We start from the raw sequence: 19,976 nt of genomic DNA on the forward strand, positions 1-19,976 counted from the left end.
GAGTGTTAAGTCCTCTTCCCTGAGGACTGATTAGTGTTTATGTTGAAAACATGTACTTAATGGGTTGTATAGAAGAGTGAAGTTTCTTTCTCTCTTTTCAACCTCTTAGCTGTTTGCCTGTATTTCGCATCACAATCTGGTCTAAGGTTTATCTATCAGTGAAATGGTTTTTATTTCTTTCTCTATTATCGTCGTGGAGATGATTTGTCATTTGGGGGAAGACTTTTTGTTTTCAGTTATATTTTCTCAACAATTAGTAAAGTAAAAAGTAAAAAGTATTTTTGGGGGGCCAGGCGCGGTGGCTCATGCCTGTAATCCCAGCACTTTGGGAGGCCGAGGCAGGTGGATCACTTGAAGTCAGGAGTTTGAGAGCAGCCTGGCCAACATGGTGAACCCGCCTACAAAAATACAAAAATAAGCCGGGCATGGCGGCACGCGCATGTAATGGCAGGTACTCTGGAGGCTGAGGCAGGGAAATCGCTTGAACCCAGGAGGCAGAGGCTGCAGTGAGCCCAGATCCCGCCACTGCACTCCAGCCTGGGCGACAGAGAAATACTCTGTCTCAAACCAAAGAAAAGAAATAAAAGAAAGCAACAGATCTCTTCCACAAATGTGCTGGGACAACTAACTGGTTATCTACATGGAAAAGAATAATGTTGTATCCCTATCTCGCACCATCAAAATTTTATTTTAAAGCGTTAAAACAAAATGAAGAAAAAAAAAAAAGAGAGAGAGAGAGACAAGGAAGGGAGCCCTGCAGGACTGGGTGTTACTTTGTCGCCCAGGCTGGCCTGGACCCCCGGGCCCAGCAATCCTCCCGCTGCTGCTTTTGAGTAGCTGGGACTTCAGGCTCCCGCCCCCGCGCCCGCATCTTTGCTGTGTTTATCCAGCAGATCGTCCCTAGCTGGCCCGAGCAGTCTGTCCTGCATCCCAAGTGGTGGCTTTAGGGAAATCTCTGAAGCTGAACACAGGGTGCACTCTCCCTCCCGAGTGAATGGAAAATGGAAAGGGAGAGAATTTCTTTTCTGTTTTGTGGGCGGTCAGCATGAAATCGTACGTTCCGCCCAGGCCGGGCCTTGCGTTTTACATTCTAGTTTGCATCCCCGTTCCAGACAATTTCAGGGCTTTTGAATCATGCCTCAGCCTTCCTGGCTGGTCTCGCCGCCAAAACCTGAAAACAGGTGCTGGGAACAAGGCTGAGAGGCGCACAGGTCCTGCCCCGGCCCCGCCCGCTGCGGGTTCTAAAGCGCAAGGTCTCTCCGCCTCGCGCCCCGCCCCTACCTCGCCCAGGCCCCGCCCACCTCCTCGCGGGTCCCGCCCAGGCCTGGCTTCTGTCCTGCGCGCGCAGATTCGCGTAGACCAGGAAACGGATCTCGTGGAGTGACGGTCCCACCACGGCGCGTGAGTTTCGCCCTGTCTTGTATTAACTCTGCGCTTCCCAGATGCCCAGCGCTTCTGAAACTGGGACTTGGGATCCCCCAAAACCTGGATATTCGCAGCCGTCGTCCTTCACCCAGAGCAAATTGAGACATCCCCGTGAGAGGCCGGGGGTCGCTTCCTTTTGGGTTTTAGGTCGCCCTGAGGCTGGTCCCGTCCCGCGTCTTTCTGCTGTAGGGCAATGTATACACTTTCTATCGCGTAGTTTTCCTGCTTTAAACCTTTTTCTGACTCCTCCAGCCCCGCGCTTTTTAAAGTCCTCACCCGATAGGTGGATTCTCGCCCTCGTAGGCCCCTGGAGCGCAGCGCCGCTGCCCCAGTCCCGGGAAGGCCGCGTCCTCTGCCTTGTCCTGGGATCCTGCAGACCCCACCCTTGTCTTAACGCGCCCACGCCCCTTCACCTCCCTCCTTGTGCCGGGCCCTGCAGTTCCCCAGGTGTCCCCTGCACAGTCACCGCTTCCCCGAGCCCTCGTTGGGGAGGTGCCCGGGGTCTGTCCTGTGACACGGGGTGTTCTTGCCTGCCCAGCTCCAGCCCCTGGAAAATGTGCTCCACCGGGATGCAGGCGTCTTGCTGCAAACCCTCCTGTGATTGTGTGGGCCAAAGGGATCAGGAGACAGCAGTAGAAAACCAGAGAGAGAGAAAAGAAGAATGAGAAAGACCTACAACAGATGGCAAAGTAGAGGATGCTGAGGGATTTGCCGAGAGGCAGCAAAAGTGAAAAGAAAACGATAAGAAAGCAGGAGGAGAAAAGCAACTGGAGAAATGTAGAGAAAATCTAGATGTACAGAGAGATGAAGGACAGCAATGTAGGGAGAGGGGCAGCAAAGAGGGAGGCTCATCAGAGTGAGGGAGAGGAGGAGGGATTTGGAGCCGGAGCAGACAGAGCAGAGTGGTGCTAGTGGCAAAGAGAACAGAGGGAGAACCACAGCAGGGAGGACACCTGAAGATCTAGGCTGCCAGAGGGTGGGGGGACAAGGAGGTGTAACAGGGAAGAGAGAATTTAATGGAGAGAGCAGAGGAGGCGTAGAGATGGTGTTGCACCGGCTCAGTGGATTTACATCTAAAAAGCTGAGCATTTCAACAAAGACAGAGTGGGGTTTTTTGCTTTCAGAAGCAGAATAAAAGCAGTTAATCATATAATGATAGGTCACGTAATCTATAGCATAGCGTAACTTGTTTCCTTCCATAGCTGGTGGCCTTGTAGCTGCATTGAAAGGAAAACAAAAACAGCTAAATACACACATTTGTCCTTTTTTTTTTTTTTTTCTTCACTCTTGTTCTGGAAAGGGTGGGAGGGTGGGGGGAGCTGTCTGGAGCCCGTTCCTTTGGCTTCGACTTCACAAACAGCGTTATCTTATAACTGTCCTTGAAGTGAGCTTGCTAGGCAGAGGAGAACTGGTTCTTCTTTTCTTTTTAACCCTTGCCTTGCCCATTACTTTTCTTGGAGTGAAAGAATGCATATTTATTTTTTTAATTTCTGCCTCAGTTTCCTCCCTTAGATGCTTGTTATAAACAAGATTTTAATAGAAAGCATCACTGTTACTGGATTCTTCATGAAACAGCAGGTTTTCTTCTTCAGGCACAGGCTGATATTCACATAGAGCTATTAGCTGAGTGGTAGTCTGCCTGGTTACAAGTGCTTCTGTAGTTGATTGAATGTTCTTAACAAGAAGAGGTCAGAGGCAAGGGAGTATTAAACAAATTCTTAGTATGGCTGGAACTACTCCTATTAAGGTTTTGAACCTACTGAAGGAGGAAAACCAGCCTCTAAAGAGGGACTCAGGAGCCTACTTTTTCTAAGTGTGGACTGGAACTTGGGCTAATTTTTTCATTCTGGCAGTTATTTCTGTAATAGCCTTCCTATTGTCATGGATTTCTAGGCAGCAATTGGTTAGATTAAATTTTCTACGTACTCTTCCTTCCTGGGCTAGGAGGTAGTCTAAAGTTAATCTATTTTGGTAGATGGCATTTCTCATTTTCGTGGCTTGCTGGGCCAGTAAGTTGAATGCATTTGCTGTTTCATTAGTGATGATTTTACGTACTGCTTGCAACTTTAGGATGTGGTTAAGTGTGTAAATTGGGGTGCAGTAGCTTTATGACTTACCTTGTGCCCAGGTAGCCGGCCTAGAGTACTGAATTAGTCTTTCGGGGGCCAATCTGTGTCTTTCTAATCTTCTATTTTTATGTCTTACGTCTATATCCCTTTTGTTTTTTTCTTTAATGTTATTGTAGACAGGATACCTTCAAGGTTCTCCCTGTTGCAGTGGGAGTAAGAAGAAAGATGGTCTAATTGTTTCAAGTACACAAACCCTTGTCCACTTTCCTGGCGACTGTCGGTAGGCCCGTGGCCCACAAATCTGATAGAGATCGGAGGGTGCTTGCCAGGTATTTGGAGCTTCAAGCTGATACTAGATGTGGTTTAGAGAAATGGAAGAATGGATTTGGATGAGGTGATCTGGAGTCATCTTTGCCTTGCCACAAAGTTTTCTTTAGTGTTTTATTATAATATTGCTGTCTTAAACAAGTTAATTCTTCTAGTGAGTCTGTAAAAGCTTTTCCTTAGTGAACAGCACAGTATCTCCTGATAATGGAAGTTTTTAAGAGCTAGACGCTTGAACTTGTGGGCATCGGTTTGGGGGAAGAGTCAGTTAGGGTTAAATTATCTTGTGACATTAACTCTTTTGCTTCTTAAGGCCATTGGTCTCGTATGATGAGGAAACGCTTAAGCTGCTAGCAATGTTTTCAGCTACCCGAGTGAACAGGTTTTTAGCTAAAGGAGGAGGCTCTGGTAACTTCTGGTCTACGCGCTTATGGAATGATTTAAAGACTCGGAATTGTTGCTGGTCCGGGTTCCTTTTTGATAACGTATAGGTAGGTTGCTGGGTAGGTGTGTGGAGACATGTATGGGGTAACCCGCAGTCCGCATGGGTAGGTCTGGCTTTAGAATGGTGAAATTTACAGGATGACAGGTTTTTGTTTCACAATCTGGTTTTGCCGGCATTTCGGTAAGCATGATTGGTCTTTGTTGGGTGCTGGGGTGCCACGATATGCAATACTCACCATCTTTTTCTGGGTCCCAGGGGGACAAGGTGGCATGCATAGGTATTTGTAGTCATTTCTATAGTATCTCTGTACAGGTAGGTTACCACAGACGGATGAGTCTAGGTCTGCTGCTGGACGAGCATCAAAATACAGAGAAATAGGCCATCGATAAAAGGGAGGGACCTTGGTTTTGTTTAAGAGGGGACTTTCTTTTGACCTTGCACGAATTTTAAACTCTTCACCAGGTGAAAACTTCGGGTTATAACATACATAAGGTTGGTTATTTCCAGGGTCACAAATGGAGTAGGTGGTCTGATTATAAGTACAAGTTCTTCAGCAAGTCCTTATACACTCATAACAAGTATGGTTCAATAGAGTCTTAGTTATCCTCTTCCCTGACCAGGTAGTATGTGTACAGTGGGGACACGTTTCTATAGGGGCTTCTTCTAACATGGTTAAGGTGGGTAACAACAGCAAAACAATGGACAGCATATTCATATCCAGCAAGGTCAGAAGAGGGCCTTGCCTGGGGGAGGAGGTTGGTCAGAACGACAGAACAGTAGAGAAACAGTTAGTATTACAAGGAAAACTACTAGTCTTAAGATTACTAACTACATTTACTTGCTTGACGTGTCCTCAAGCTTCGGCTGTGCATAGTCTAGTCGGCTTCCGGTATGTGACTAGAGCAGGGCTTGCTGTTTCTTCAAGCTTCAGCCATGTGTAGACTGGTCAGCCTCAGAAAGTGACCAGAGCAGGGCTTTCATCCTCAGCAGCAGCTTGGTCTCGTCACAGGACCAGCCGAGTTGGATCATCTGGGTCTTGCTGGCCGGTCCACTTGTCCTGAGCTGCCGGTTTCGGCTGGCTGTGGTGGATCTAAGGCACAATTTGTCCACTCCCACAGCTGTTTAACTCACAGGAATTGTGCATGCTGGGTATGCAGTGGTAACATTAGACTCAGTAGTAGAGGCTCAGTCTCTGCCTACTGGAACATCAATCAATTAATTAATATTTTGGGACAGGGCCTGGCTGTATTGCCAAGGATGGAGTGCAGTGGCGTGATCTCCTCTAACTGCAGCCTCGACCTGCTGGGCTCCAGCAATCCTCCTACCTTGGCCTCCCGAGTAGCTGGGACCACAGCCGTGAGCCACCAATCCCAGCTACTTTTTCTTTTTGTTTTGTTTTGTTTTTTGTGGAAATGGGGTTTCACTATGTTTCCCAGGCCAGTCTCAAAATCCTGGGCTCAAAGGATCTTTCTGCGTAGGCCCCTCAAAGTACTAGGATTACAGGGATGAGCCACCGCACCTGGCCTACATAGTACTTTTTAAAAGGGACATCAAAGCGTGGTGGCTCACACCAGTAATCCCAGCACTTTGGGAGACTGAGGTGAGTGAGTCACCTAACGTCAGGAGTTCAAGACCAGCCTGGCCAACGTGGTGAAACCCGGTCTCTACTAAAAATATGAAACTTAGCCAGGTATGGTGGTGTGCACCTGTAGTCACAGCTACTCAGGAGGCTGAGGCACGAGAATCACATGAACCTGGGAGGCAGAGGTTGCAGTGAGCCAAAATTGTGCCCCTGCACTGCAGCCTGGGTGGCAGAGTGAGTGTCCATCTCACAAAAACAAACAAAAAATAAAATAAAAAACAAAAAGAGACATCAAAAGTACTTGTGTTCTCATGTGTAATACGTTTACTTTATTTTCTTTCTGTTTCCTCTTCATTTCTTTCTTTTTTTTTTTTTTTTTTCCAATTTGAGTTTGAGATAAATCTTAGTTTTGTTTTTGTTTTTGTTTTTTGTTTTTGTTTTGGCAGAATCTCACTCAGTCACCCAGGCTGGAGTGCAGTGGCATGATCTCAGCTCACTGCAACCTCCGCCTCCTGGGTTCAAGCGATTCTTTTGCCTCAACCTCCCGAGTAGGCGGGACTACAGGCGTGCACCAACATGCCCAGCTAATTTTTGTACTTTTAGTAGACATGGGGTTTCACCATGTTGGCCATTGTCAGGCTGGCCTTGAACTCCTGACCTCAGGTGATCCGCCCACCTCGGCTTCCCAAAATGCTGGGATTACAGGCATGAGCAACCACGCCTAGCGGAGATAAATCTTAGTTTTCAGAATTTCTTTGTTAATACATAAGCACTTCTGAAAGATGCCTTTGTTACATCCGATAATCAGCTGACATCATTTTTTTCTGTACGTGTATGTTTTCTGGTTATTTTCCCCTTGACCCCAGAATTTGTTAGAGTTTTTTTAAAAACAATTTCAAAATAGTTTCTTTTTGAAATCAGTTGCGTCCAGTTCAGATCGAGGTCTGCATGCTTTCTAGTCTTTATTATTTGTTGAAAACCTTTGGAACCTAATACAGAAGTTTGATTGTTTCCGTGTGTACCTGGTAATGATGTCAGTGACCTTTTATCTTAACATCAAAGTGTAGTTCAACCAGTTAGTCTGTTTTTCAGTTTTCTTTCCTTCTATCATTTGTTAAAATCTTGAGCTGTGAGCTATTAAGTGTATGTTTCCCTCAAGGCACCTCTGGTCCATTCTGGACTGATGTTGAAAGATGGGCTGGATTGGCATGAAACTCTGTTCCGAAAGCTCCCGTGTATTCTTTTTTTTTTTTTTTTTTTTTTTTCTGAGATGGAGTTTCGCTCTTGTCGCCCAGACTGGAGTGCAATGGTGCAATCTCAGCTCACTGCAACCTCTGCCTCCCAGGTTCAAGCTATTATCCTGCCTCAGCCTCCCAGGTCGATGGGATTACAGGTGCCTGCCTCCACGGCTGGCTAATTTTTTGTATTTTTAGTAGAGATGGGTTTCACCATGTTGGCGAGGCTGGTTTCAAACTCCAGACCTCAGGTGATCCACCCACCTTGACCTCCCAAAGTGCTGGGATTGCGGGTGTGATCCATTGTGCCTGGCCACCCATGTATTCTTGTTTGAAAAAATTTGCTTATGTCTTACTTCTACAGCTGACCTTCTTTTCACCGTTTTCAAGGTCAATAGCTGTGTGTTCACACTTCTGCATTTTATAACTGTAAGTGTGATTTTCTTGTAAGGAAGAATTAAATGTCGGGAATCAATGGCATCAGGACCTTACAAAAGAAGTTTCTTTAGCCCAGGTGTGTGAAAGATGCTTCTCTAAGTTTCAAGGATAGGGGTGATAAAGACCAACCCTCCCATTAGCCCTTCCAGACCCCCATGTAAGAATTCAGACACACGTTTTCACTCATCTCAGACCTTCTCAGGGTAACATGGTGAAAATGTTCCCGCTCTGAGCCCAGTGAGCCTCCCTGCAACTTGGAAATGAGGGGCTAGACCAGAAAAGCTCAACCCGAGTGACCCTGGCCCCTGAAATGATTGGCAAAATAGAGTGTGTGCCTGGGCGTGGCTTTTCTTCTGGGAGAGGGGAGTGTCCAGTTGTAATTGGAATTTTAAATGGGATGCAGTACCCCAAAAATGAAAAAAAAAAAAAAAGCAGAAGAATGGAAGAAACTGGTGTAGACTCAGACACAGAGACCATCTTCGGGGCCTTTCTCTGTATGAGGATATCACAGTGAAATCTAAAGCAGTCATGTCAGTCCCTGGCAGGGAACCCTCCACCAGCTTCCCGTGTTCCCCAGGACAAAAGCCCAGCTCCTCACTGTGGCTCCACAGCCCTGTGTCCAGGGCCCCTGCCAGTGTCCAGCCTCCTCCTGGGAGCTTGCCCTCCTCTCCCGACTCCCTCTGCCCCAGTCACATTTGCTTTTCTCTTTTCCCAAACATCAAAACCCTTCCTGTCTCAGGTCACTGTCCCTGCTCTTACCCTATGTCCCTAAATGATCACAGCACTGTCCCTTTTCTCCTCGTTCAGGTCTAGGCTCAGAGCTGTCTCCCACGCCTTCCACCCCCATCTGAAGTTCCCTCTGCCCATCAGTATCACTTTACTCAGGTTTTATTATTTCTGCATCAATCATATCAGAAATGCTTTTTTTTCTTTTTTCTGTATAGTCTCGCTCCATCGCCCAGGCTGTGAGTGCAGTCTCATGATCTTGGCTCACCGTGACCTCTGTCTCTGGGGTTCAAGTGATTCTTATGCCTCACCCTCCCAAGTAGCTGAGATTGCAGGTGTGTGCCACCACACCCAGCTAATTATTGTATTTTTATTTTTATTTTATTTTATTTTTGAGTCTCACACTGTCACCCAGGCTGGAGTGCAGTGGCATGATCTCGGCTCACTGCAACCACCACCTCCCGGGTTCAAGCGATTCTCCTGCCTCAGCCTCCTGAGTAGCTGGGACAGACACCCACCAAGCCCAGTTACTTTTTATATTTTTAATAGAGACAGGGTTTCACCATGTTGGCCAGGCTGGTCTGGAACTCCTGACGTCAAGTAGTTAACCCACCTCGGCTTTCCAGAGTGCTAGTATTAGAAGCACGAGCCACCTTGCCTGGCCCAATTTTTTTATTTTTAGTAAAGACAGAGTTTCACCATGTTGGCCAGGCTGATCTCAAACTCCTGAGCTCAAGCGATCCTCCCACCTCAGCCTCTTAAGTAGCTGGGACCACAGACACACAGATGTGCGCTATCATGCCTGGCTAAGTTTTTGTATTTGTGGTACAGATGGGGTTTCACCACATTGCCCAGGCCGGTCTCAAACTCCTGAGCTCAAGGGATCTACCCACCTTAGCCTCCTACAGTGCTGAGATGACAGGCATGAGTCACCTCACCCAGCCTCTGCATGGGATTTGGTCAGGTCTGGGTCTCTTCCCTGAAGGGGAGCTCATCCCAGCCCAGCTCCCCACTGCTGCAGCGTGTGTGGGGGCTTCTCAGGAGGGGAGCGGGAGTTTTCCTGTAGGAGTTTATCGTCCCTGGTGCGGTGGGCAGCAGAGGGGACCGTATTTCCTCAGGGTGAGGTGTCCTTTGTATGTGTGGTTGTGTTACAGGGATGGGGTGTGTTGATTCTGAGCAATAAACATCATATTTTTAACATTCAGGATTGACTTCTGAAGACTCTTGGTCCATGAGGAAGAAACCCGGAAGAGGAAGAGGAAAGCAGAGGAGTCAGGGATGGCTCTTCCTCAGGTGAGATGATATTCTCAGTGGATTGTTCTGTCTCCTTCCTTTCAGAAACGCTGGGCCTTGGAGTTGGGAATCTTCTCTGAGTCTGAAGCGTCCTGCCTGACAGGTTTGCTCACACTCACCCATGCCTTCCCTCAGTCCTTCTCATCTCGCTTAGATTCCATCTCTCGTGACCCAGTGACACGAAGTTGGGAAGAGGCGGCCCTGGGCATGGGCCTGGGAAGGGCTCACACCAGACATGGATGGAGACGGGGTGAGGGTCCCGTGGTGTCAGGGCTGTTGGGCAGCAGGGATTGTTCAGGGGTCACATCTGGATGCACTGTCAGGTCTCTGTGGACCAGGATCAGAGCAACTGCCAATGGAAGTCACCTTCCAACTGCCAATGGAAGTGCACAAAGTACATGGTAAATTCTAGAAAAGGAGCCCAGTATGAGGAAATGTTTTCTGCCTGATTTTATACATTTTATGTAATTGAGTGAGTTACTGTGTTTCTGACTCCAAAAATCTTACTAATTAGCATAGAAAGTTTATACGCAGGCATGAATGATAGAAGACGTTTTATTCCATCATTATTTTAAGAATATGAAATTGGCCAGGCGTGGTGGCTCACGCAGGTAATCCCAGTACTTTGGGAGGCCGAGGTGGGTGGATCACGAGGTCAAGAGTTCAAGACCAGCCTGGCCAAGACGGTGAAACCCTATCTCTCCTAAAACTACAAAAATTAGCCAGGCACAGTAGCATGTGCCTGTAATCCCAACTACTTGGGAGGCTAAGGGAGAAGAAGCACTTAAACCCGGGAGATGCAGGTTGCAGTAAGCTGAGATCATGCCACTGCGCTCCAGCCTGGGTAACAGAGCGAGACTCTGTCTCAAAAAAAAAAAAAATTAGCCAGGCGTGGTGGCGTGCCATCTGTAACCCCAGCTACGCAGGAGGCTGAAGCAGGAGAATCACTTGAACCTGGGAGGCGGAAGTTGCAGTGAGCTGAGATTGCACCACTGCACTCCACCCTGGGTGTCAGAGCAAGACTCCGTCTTAAAAAAAATAAATTTATATTTATGTTTTTACTTTAGGTTTGGGGCACATGTGAAGGTTTGTTACACAGGTAAACTAGTGCCATCGGGGTCTGTTGTACAGATTATTTCATCGCTCTGGTATTAAGCCCTGTACCCAATAGTTATGTTTTATTTATTTATTTTTTCGAGACTAAGTTTTGCTCTTGTTGCCCAGGCTAGAGTATATTGGCATGATCGCAGCTCACTGCAATAATACTGCCAAAGTATCATTTTCCAGCAAGATGAGATTCCTCTTCAGGTCAACAAAACTTGCCACTTTTGATATTTTTTAAAACTTCATATATGTAAACACCCACACACACAATATACACACACACATATACATACATATGCACACACACAAATGTATATATTTTGAACAACTTTTACAGTTTGAAAATCTGGGGAAAATGACAACCCTTAGTATTAACATCTAGTTTTTTGTGAGTCTGTGTAGGCTTCATTATTTTGTTTTATATATATATATTTATATATATATATAATGAATTTTCATACTCTGAGTAATCTAGTTTTCATGTATTTTCTTTTATTTTGAGACTGGGTCTCACTGTGTTGCCCAGGCTGGAGCACAGTGGCACGATCTTAGCTCACTGCAACTTCCACCCTCAGGCTTAAGCCATCCTCCTGCCTCAGGCTCCCAGGTAGCTGGAACCACAGGTGCCTGCCACCATGCCCGGCTAATTTTTTTTTTTTTGAGATGGAGTTTCTGTTGTCCAGGCTGGAGTGCAGTGGCACGATTTTGGATCACTGCAACCTCTGCCTCCCAGGATCAAGCAATTCTGCTGCGTCAGCCTCCCGGGTAGCTGGAATAACAGGCATGTGCCACCGTGCCCAGCCGGATTTTAGTTTCTGATCTTTCACTGTGGACGTTGTCATCTCTGAAGACATCACTCATACTCTGTCTCATCTAGATACTGAGTGTCACTTGATGTGTCAATAAAAGTTTCTGGGCCGGGCATGGTGGATCACGCCTGTAATTCCAGCACTTTGAGAGGCTGCGGCAGGTGGATCACAAGGTCCAGAGTTTGAGGCCAATATGGTGAAACCCTGTTTCTACTAAAAATACAAAAATTAACTGGTCATGGGGGCACACACCTGTAATTTCAGCTATTCAGGAGGCTAAGGCAAGAGAATTGCTTGAGCCTGTGAGGTGGAGGTGGCAGGGCACCGAGAACACGCCACTGCACTCCAGCCTGGGCACTCAGTGAGACTCCACCTCAAAAAAAAAGTATAATAAAACACAACTGGGAAGACAAAACATGGTGGAAAATCCCTCACTCAGATTTGTCAGAACATTCACTGCAATTAAATCCACGCTTTCCCCTCTCTCCTCTTCTCATTTTCTGTAAAGATAAGAACTTCTCCTAGGCCGGGCGCGGTGGCTCACGCCTGTAATCCCAGCACTTTGGGAGGCCGAGGCGGGCGGATCACAAGGTCAGGAGATCGAGACCACGGTGAAACCCCGTCTCTACTAAAAATACAAAAAATTAGCCGGGCGCGGTTGTGGGCGCCTGTAGTCCCAGCTACTCGGGAGGCTGAGGCAGGAGAATGGCGTGAACCCGGGAGGCGGAGCTTGCAGTGAGCCACTGCACTCCAGCCTGGGCTGGGCGACAAAGCAACACTCCGTCTCAAAAAAAAAAAAAAAAAAAAAAGAACTTCTCCCATAACCATTTGGTTAAAATGTGTTTTCATTTCAGGGTCTGTTGACATTCAGGGATGTGGCCATAGAATTCTCTCAGGAGGAGTGGAAATGTCTGAACCCTGCTCAGAGGACTCTATACAGAGACGTGATGTTGGAGAATTATAGGAACCTGGTCTCCCTGGGTGAGGATACCTTCCCTCCAGAAGTGGGGATGTGCCCTTGTGTATCTTTGTATTTTCTTTTTTTTTTTTTTTTTTTTCAGATACAGTGTCTCTCTCTGTCCCCCAGGGTGGAGTGCAATGGTGGGATCAGGGCTCGCTGCAATCTTGAATTCCTGGGCTCAAGTGATTGTCCCACCTCAGCCTCCCCCAGTAGCTGGTACAGGTGCATGCCGCCATGCCGGGCTACTTTTTTAGTTTTATTTTTTTTTAGAGACAGATTCTTCCCATGTTGTTGAAGTTGGTCTTGATCTCCTGGGCTCAAGACATCCTCCATGGTCTCCCAAGGAGCTGGGCTTACAGGCCCCAATCCCCATACCTAACTATTGGCTTTTATTTTTTTAATTTTTGCATATGTGTGTCTTTACAGCTAATATGAGTTTTCTGTGGACAACACGTAATTGATTCCTGTTGATTCAGCCAGTCTTTACCTTCTGAGTGCAGAGTTAAATATTTACATTAGAAGCATTACTGATGGAAAAGACCTTACCGTTGCGTTTTTGTTACATATTATCTGTATTTCTTGTAGGTTTTTTTTTCTTCTTCATTTCTCATTTCCTACTTTTTGTGTTTAATAGGTTTTTTGTGTAGACATACTTTGACTCCCTTCTTAATTCCTTTTGTTTTGTTTTGTTTTTTATGATGGAGTCTCACTCTGTTGTCCAGGCTACAGTGCAGTGGTGCGATCTTGGCTCACCGCAGCCAGCTACGCCTCTCGGGCTCAAATGATTCTTGTGCCCCAGGGGCTCAAGTCTGTAATCCCAGCACTTTGGGAGGCCGAGGCAGGCAAATCACCTGAGGTCAGGAGTTCAAAACCAGCCTGGCTAACATAGCGAAACTCTGTCTCTACTGAAAGTACAAAAATTAGTTGGGCATGGTGGTGCACAGCTGTTATCCCAAGTAATCAAGAGGCTGAGGCAGGACAATCACTTGAACCCAGGAGGTGGAGGCTGTAGTGAGCCAAAATGTCCCACTGCACTCCAGTCTGGGTGACAAAGTGAGACTCTGGGCTGAGGCGGGAGAATCTCTTGAGGCAGGAGAATCGTGCCACTACACTCCAGGCTGAGTGATAGGCGTGACTCAGTCTCAAAAACAAACAAAAAATGAAATAGCTTAAACTGGGGGGCTTCAGACACAGAAATTTATTTCTCATGAATTTGGAAAGTGGGAAATCCAAGAGCAAGATGCCAGCCAAATTGGTTCCTCATGAGAGCCTTCTTCATGGTTTAGCCCAGCCATCTTCCTGCTGTATTCTGACACGGTGGAAAGAGGAGCAGGCAGTGAGCTCTTTACTGTCTCTTTTTATAAAAGCACGAATCCTATTCACGAGTAGTCAACATCCATGACCAAATTCTCTCAAAGGCCCCATCTGCAAGAACATCCTATTGGAGAATAAGAAATCCGAACATGGCTTTTGGTCAATATGAACATTCAGACCAGGGAGCCTGCATCATATATTTTTTTTTATTGTGCAATTTGTTTTATACAATGTTTTCTCTGATCTCAGTTTATATATTTTCCCAGTACACATTCTATGTTTTATATTTTATGCATCGTGAACTAGGTAACTAAGGGAAATGCATATATATAGAATTGCTGTATTGCCTGTTCCATAAATGTAGTTGTGACATCATAATTGCACCCTCCGATACTGTTAGTCAATTTTTTTTTTTTTTTGAGACGAAGTCGCCCAGGCTGGAGTGCAATGGCTCGATCTCGGCTCACTACAACCTCCGCCTCCCGGGTTCAAACAATTCTCCTGCCTCAGCCTTTTGAGTAGACGGGATTACAGGTGCCCGCCACCACGGCCAGCTAATGTTTTTGTATTTTTAGTAGAGTTGGGGTTTCACCATGTTGGCCAGGCTACTCTTAAACTCTGGCCTCATGATCCACCTGCCTCTAAAAGTGCTGGGATTACAGGCCGTTAGTCACTTCTTATTCCTTATAATGCTGTGTATTTTTTTGACCTCATAAATCAGAAGGTAGTGATCTTAACAGGTATTTCAGTTCATATATTGTGTGCTGGTGGTAAGTAGAAGCTGTGGCTTTTTTCTTAACAGGGAATTGTTTAGAATTCTGCAGGTTGTATAAATGTACCTGTTATTTGCTTGCTAGTTTTATGGGTTACAATATTTTACTAATTTTTATGATTGTACATTAGGCTTTTTGGTATGTGGTATGCAATATAACTGACATGAGTCTACTAGTTAATGTCACAAAGTGCCACCAGGCACTGTGGCTTAACGCCTGCAATCCCAGGACTTTTGGGAGGCTGAGGCAGGTGGAGCACTTAAGGTCAAAAGTTCAAGGCCAGCCTGGCCAACATGTTGAAACTTTATCTCTACTAAAAATTCAAAAATTAGCCAAGCATGGTGGTGTGTGCCTGTAATCCCAGGTACTCAGGAGGCTGAGGCTGGAGAATGGCTTGAACCCAAAAGGCGGAGGTTGCCGTGAGCCAAGATCGGGCCATTGCACTCCAGCCTGTTGCGACAGAGCGAGACTTCACCTCAAAAATATAAAAATACTAAAAATACTAAATTTTTTTTCTTAATGTCACAACTTGCTTTTTCTGCATGGATATAGGTAATTTTATGACAGTTATTCAGAAAAACATTGTATTAACTTTTTTTTTTTTTTTTTTTGAGATGGAGCCTCACTTTGTCGCCCAGGCTGAAGTACAGTGGTGCAATCTTGGCTCACTGCAACCTCTACCTCTTGGGTTCAAACGGTTCTTGTGCCTCAGCCTCCCGAGCAGCTGAGACTACAGCTGTGGGCCACCACGCCTGGCTAAATTTTGTAATCTTTTCTTATCTTCTCAGTGCTATGATTGTTTGACAATACAGAATTTCCATTGATTTTGATTATTCTTACATGAGCTTGTTGTGGATTATTTATGATTATAGTATATTGTGTGGTCCTTTAGCATTTATTTGTATACAGTAAATATGCTGTAAATATGAAGAATATGTACTTTTCATTGATGTGACAGTGATATGTTTGTTGCAAACTGTTGGACACTTTAGGGTCACAGTGGAAAAATACTCCTTACTTTAGGCTTACACATGTTTGTGCCCTGTCAGTGTTTTGTTATGATATTGGAAATACACTTCCGTAAAAATAATTTGAAGCACATATAATCACCCTTTATTTATTAAAGAATCTTACGCTTTTGTGTTCCTAACTTTGAAGATCTTGTTTGGGAAGTTTAAAATAAGTATTTTTGTGTGTGTCATATTTACACATTTCAGTATGATTTACCGTCTGTACTTAATTGGAAACCTATTGGTGTTTATATTTTGTAGATATCTCTTCCAAATACACGATGAAGGATTTCTCGTCAACAGTGCAAGGCAATACAGAAGTGATCCACACAAGGACATTGGAAAGACTTCACATTGGAGATTTTTGCTTCCAGGAAATTAGTAAAGATATTCATAACTTTGAGTTTCAGTGGCAAGAAGATGAAAGAACTGTCCATGAAGCACCCATGACAAAAATAAAAAAGTTGACGGGTAGTACAGACCGATATGATCAAAGGCATGCTGGAAACAAGCCTATTAAAGATCAGCTTGGATCAAGCTTTCATTCGCATCTGCCTGAACTGCACATATTTCAGACGGAAGAGAAAATTGATAATCAAGTTGAGAAGTCTATCAATGATGCTTCCTCAGTTTCAACAGCCCAACGAATTTCTTGTAGACCCCAAACTCATATCTCTAATAACTATAGGAATAATTTCCGGAATTCTTCATTACTCACACAGAAACAGGAAGTACACATGAGGGAAAAATCTTTCCAATGTAATGAGAGTGGCAAAGCCTTTAATTATAGCTCACTCTTAAAGAAACATCAGATAATCCATTTAGGAGAGAAACAATATAAATGTGATGTATGTGGCAAAGTCTTTAATAGGAAACAATATCTTGCATGCCATCGTAGATGTCACACTGGTGAGAAACCTTACAAGTGTAATGAGTGTGGCAAGACTTTCAGTCAGACATCATACCTTACATGCCATCGTAGACTTCATACTGGAGAGAAACCTTACAAATGTGAAGAATGTGACACAGCTTTCCGTTTCAAATCAAACCTTGAAAGACATAGGAGAATACATACTGGAGAGAAACCGTACAAGTGTAATGAATGTGAGAAGACTTTTAGTCGGACGTCATCCCTCACATGCCATCATAGACTTCATACTGGAGAGAAACCTTACAAATGTAAAGAGTGTGGCAAGACCTTTAGTCAGGAGTTAACCCTTACATGCCATCGTAGACTTCATAGTGGAGAGAAACCTTACAAATGTGAAGAATGTGACAAAACTTACAGTTTCAAATCAAACCTTGAAAGACATCGGAAAATTCATACTGGAGAGAAACCTTACAAGTGTAATGATTGTGGCAAGACCTTCAGTCATATGTCATCCGTTGTATACCATCGTAGACTTCATAGTGGAGAAAAACCTTACAAATGTGAAGATTGTGATGAAACTTTCACTTTCAAATCAAACCTTGAAAGACATAGGAGAATTCACACCGGAGAGAAACCATACAACTGTAATGAATGTGGCAAGACCTTTAGTCGGAAGTCATACCTTACACGCCATCATAGACTTCATACTGGAGAGAAACCTTACAAGTGTAATGAGTGTGGCAAGACCTTCAGTCAGCAGTTATCCCTTACGCGCCATCGTAGACTCCATACTGGAGAGAAACCTTACAAGTGTAATGAATGTGGCAAGACCTTCAGTAAGGAGTTAACCCTTACATGCCATCGTAGACGTCATACTGGAGAGAAACCTTACAAGTGTAATGACTGTGGCAAGACCTTCAGTCAGGAGTTATCCCTTACATGCCATCGTAGACTTCATACTGGAGAGAAACCTTACAAGTGTAAAGAGTGTGGCAAAGCCTTTTGTGGGCAGTCAGCACTTATTTACCATCAAGCAATCCATGGTCTAGGGAAACTTTACAAATGTAACAATTGTCACCAAGTCTTCAGTAAGGCTACAACCATTGCAAATCATTGGAGAATCCATAATGAAGAGAGATCTTACAAGTGTAATAAATGTGGCAAATTTTTCAGACATCATTCATACCTTGCAGTTCATGGGCGAACTCATACTAGAGAGAAACCTTACAAATGTGAAGAATGTGATGAAGCTTTCAGATTCAAATCAAACCTTGAAAGTCATAGGAGAATTCATACTGGAGAGAAATTGTACAAGTGTAATGAATGTGGCAAGGTTTTTAATAAAAAAGGAAACCTTACACGTCATCATAGACTTCATACTGGAGAGAAACCTTACAAGTGTAATGAATGTGGCAAGAAGTTTAGTCGAAATTCAGCTCTTGTAATTCATAAGGCAGTTCATACTGGAGAGAAACATTACAAGTGTAATGAGTGTGGCAAGACGTTTGGTCGAAATTCAGTCCTTGTAATTCATAAGGCAATTCATACTGGAGAGAAACCTTACAAGTGTAATGAGTGTGGCAAGACCTTCTGTCAAAATGCAGCCCTTGTAATTCATAAGGCAATTCATACTGGAGAGAAACCTTACAAGTGTAATGAATGTGGCAAGGCTTTTAATCGAAAAGCAAACCTTGCACGTCATCATAGGCTTCATACTGGAGAGAAACCTTACAAGTGTAATAAATGTGGCAAGGTTTTTAATCAACAAGCACACCTTGCACGTCATCATAGAATTCATACTGGAGAGAAACCTTACAAGTGTAATGAGTGTGGCAAGGTTTTTAATCGAAAAGCAAAGCTTGCACGTCATCATAGAATTCATACTGGAAAGATACCTTAGAAATGTGAAGCATGTGACAAAGTTTACAGTCGCAAATCAAGCCTCAAAAGACAGGAGAATTCATACTGGAGAGAAACCATACAAATGTAAGAGTTTGTGACAAGGCTTTCAGGCATGACTCACACTGGCACAACATACTAGAATTCACACTGGAGAGAAACAAGTGTAATGAGTGTAGCAAAGCCTTTAGTGGGCAGTCAACATTTATTCCTCATCAGGCAATCCATGGTATAGAGAAACTTTACTAATGTAATGATTGTCACAGAGTCTTCAGTAATGCTACAACCATTGCAAATCACTGGAGAATCCATAATGGAGATCTTACATGTGTAATAATTGCGGGAAATTTTTCAGACATCATTCATACTTTGCAGTTCATTGGCAAACTCATGTTGGAGAGAAACCTTACAAATGTGATTGTGCCAAGGTCTTCAGTCAAGCTTCATCCTATGCAAAACAGGAGAATTCGTACAGGAGAGAAACCTCACAAGTGTGATGATTGTGGCAGAGCCTTTACTTCATGTTCACACCTCATTAGACATCAGAGAATGCATACTGGACAGAAATCTTACAGATGTCATGAGTGTGGCAAGGTCTTCAGTCTGATTTCACTCCTTGTAGAATATCAGAAAATTCATTTTTGAGGTGATTGTTCCAAGTGCAATGAGTATAGCAAACCATCAAGCATTAATTGACATTAAAGTGTTTATGTTAAGAGGATTGAGCTGGGCGTGGTGGCTCACGCCTGTAATCCCAGCAGTTTGGTAGGCCAAGGTGGGTACATCACTTGAGGCCAGGAGTTTGAGATCAGCCTGACCAACAGACAGGAGCCATTTTCCCAGCCTGTTTTTTGCTTCTTTAATGAAAACTGATAGGGATTTTTCTGGGTATTGTGTTGAATCTAAATCACATTGGGTTATATAATTATTTAACAATCTTACTTTTTCCAAACCAGCAATATGGGTTTTATATATATATATGTTTTTAATCATTTTGATGTATGTTTTTAGATTGCAAGGTACAGATTTCTCACCTTTTTACAGTTATTCCTATTTCTTTAAGTTCTCTAGCAAATGGAAGTGTTTTAAATTTTCTTTTAAAATTGTTCATCGTTAATGTATGGAAATTCATCTAATTTTTGGTGCTGATATTGTATTGTGTGGATACATTGAATGTGTTTGTTAGCTCCAGTAGTATTTTGATTGACTCTTTGTGATTTTCTACACAGAAGATCGTGTCATCTACAAACAAATATAATTTTACTTATTTCTGATTTGGATGAGTTTTATTTCTTTTACTACTTAATTGCTCTGGCTAGGACAACCAGTATCTATTGAATAGAAGGGGTGAGTGCATTCTTGCATCATGTGAGATCCAACAGGAAAGCATTCCATTTTCCCAGCTTGGTTATTTACTCGTTGGTCATTTCATGGATGGTCTTTCTATTGTTGAGGTAAATTTCCTTCTCTACCTATTTTGTTTAGGATTTCTGTGATTATTAGATTTTGAATTTTCTGAAATGCTTTTTTTCCATCTATTGAGATGATGTGGTTTTCATCTTTCGTTCTGTTCAAGTCGTATTTCACATTGATTTGCTTGAATATGTTGAACCATCCTTGCATCCCAGAAATAAGTGGCACTTGAATATCTACAATCCTTTTTATAGCCTCTTGAATACAGTTTTCTAGTACAAGAAG

At 44.1% G+C, this 19,976-nt stretch overlaps 2 protein-coding genes across 5 annotated transcripts in view; both read left to right on the forward strand.

Moving 5' to 3' along the window:
• The window catches only part of LOC102146399 (tropomyosin-2-like), a 133,927-nt gene that overhangs the window by 97,512 nt on the left and 16,439 nt on the right, over positions 1 to 19,976 (forward strand).
• LOC102145024 (uncharacterized) lies at positions 1,357 to 19,552 on the forward strand. Of its 4 annotated transcripts, none has more exons than XM_005590248.5 (4): positions 1,357 to 1,401; positions 9,450 to 9,537; positions 12,305 to 12,431; positions 15,770 to 19,552. In XM_005590248.5, the coding sequence occupies exons 2-4, from the start codon at positions 9,523 to 9,525 to the stop codon at positions 18,277 to 18,279; spliced, it is 2,652 nt and encodes an 883-aa protein (XP_005590305.3). In that variant the 5' UTR covers positions 1,357 to 1,401; positions 9,450 to 9,522; the 3' UTR covers positions 18,280 to 19,552. The 4 variants fall into 4 exon arrangements, with proteins under 4 accessions (XP_005590305.3, XP_073880583.1, XP_073880582.1 ...); XM_074024481.1 differs by lacking the exon at positions 1,357 to 1,401 and adding an exon at positions 8,173 to 8,579; XM_074024482.1 differs by lacking the exon at positions 12,305 to 12,431.

The sequence above is a fragment of the Macaca fascicularis genome, chromosome 19 (genome assembly GCF_037993035.2).
Source record: "Macaca fascicularis isolate 582-1 chromosome 19, T2T-MFA8v1.1".
Taxonomy (NCBI): domain Eukaryota; kingdom Metazoa; phylum Chordata; class Mammalia; order Primates; family Cercopithecidae; genus Macaca; species Macaca fascicularis.

Bases quoted from the DNA above. Each gene is read 5' to 3' on its own strand.
- LOC102145024 (XM_005590248.5), top strand. The intron at 12,432-15,769 runs GTGAGGATACCT...TATATTTTGTAG, and splicing joins TAGGAACCTGGTCTCCCTGG to ATATCTCTTCCAAATACACG.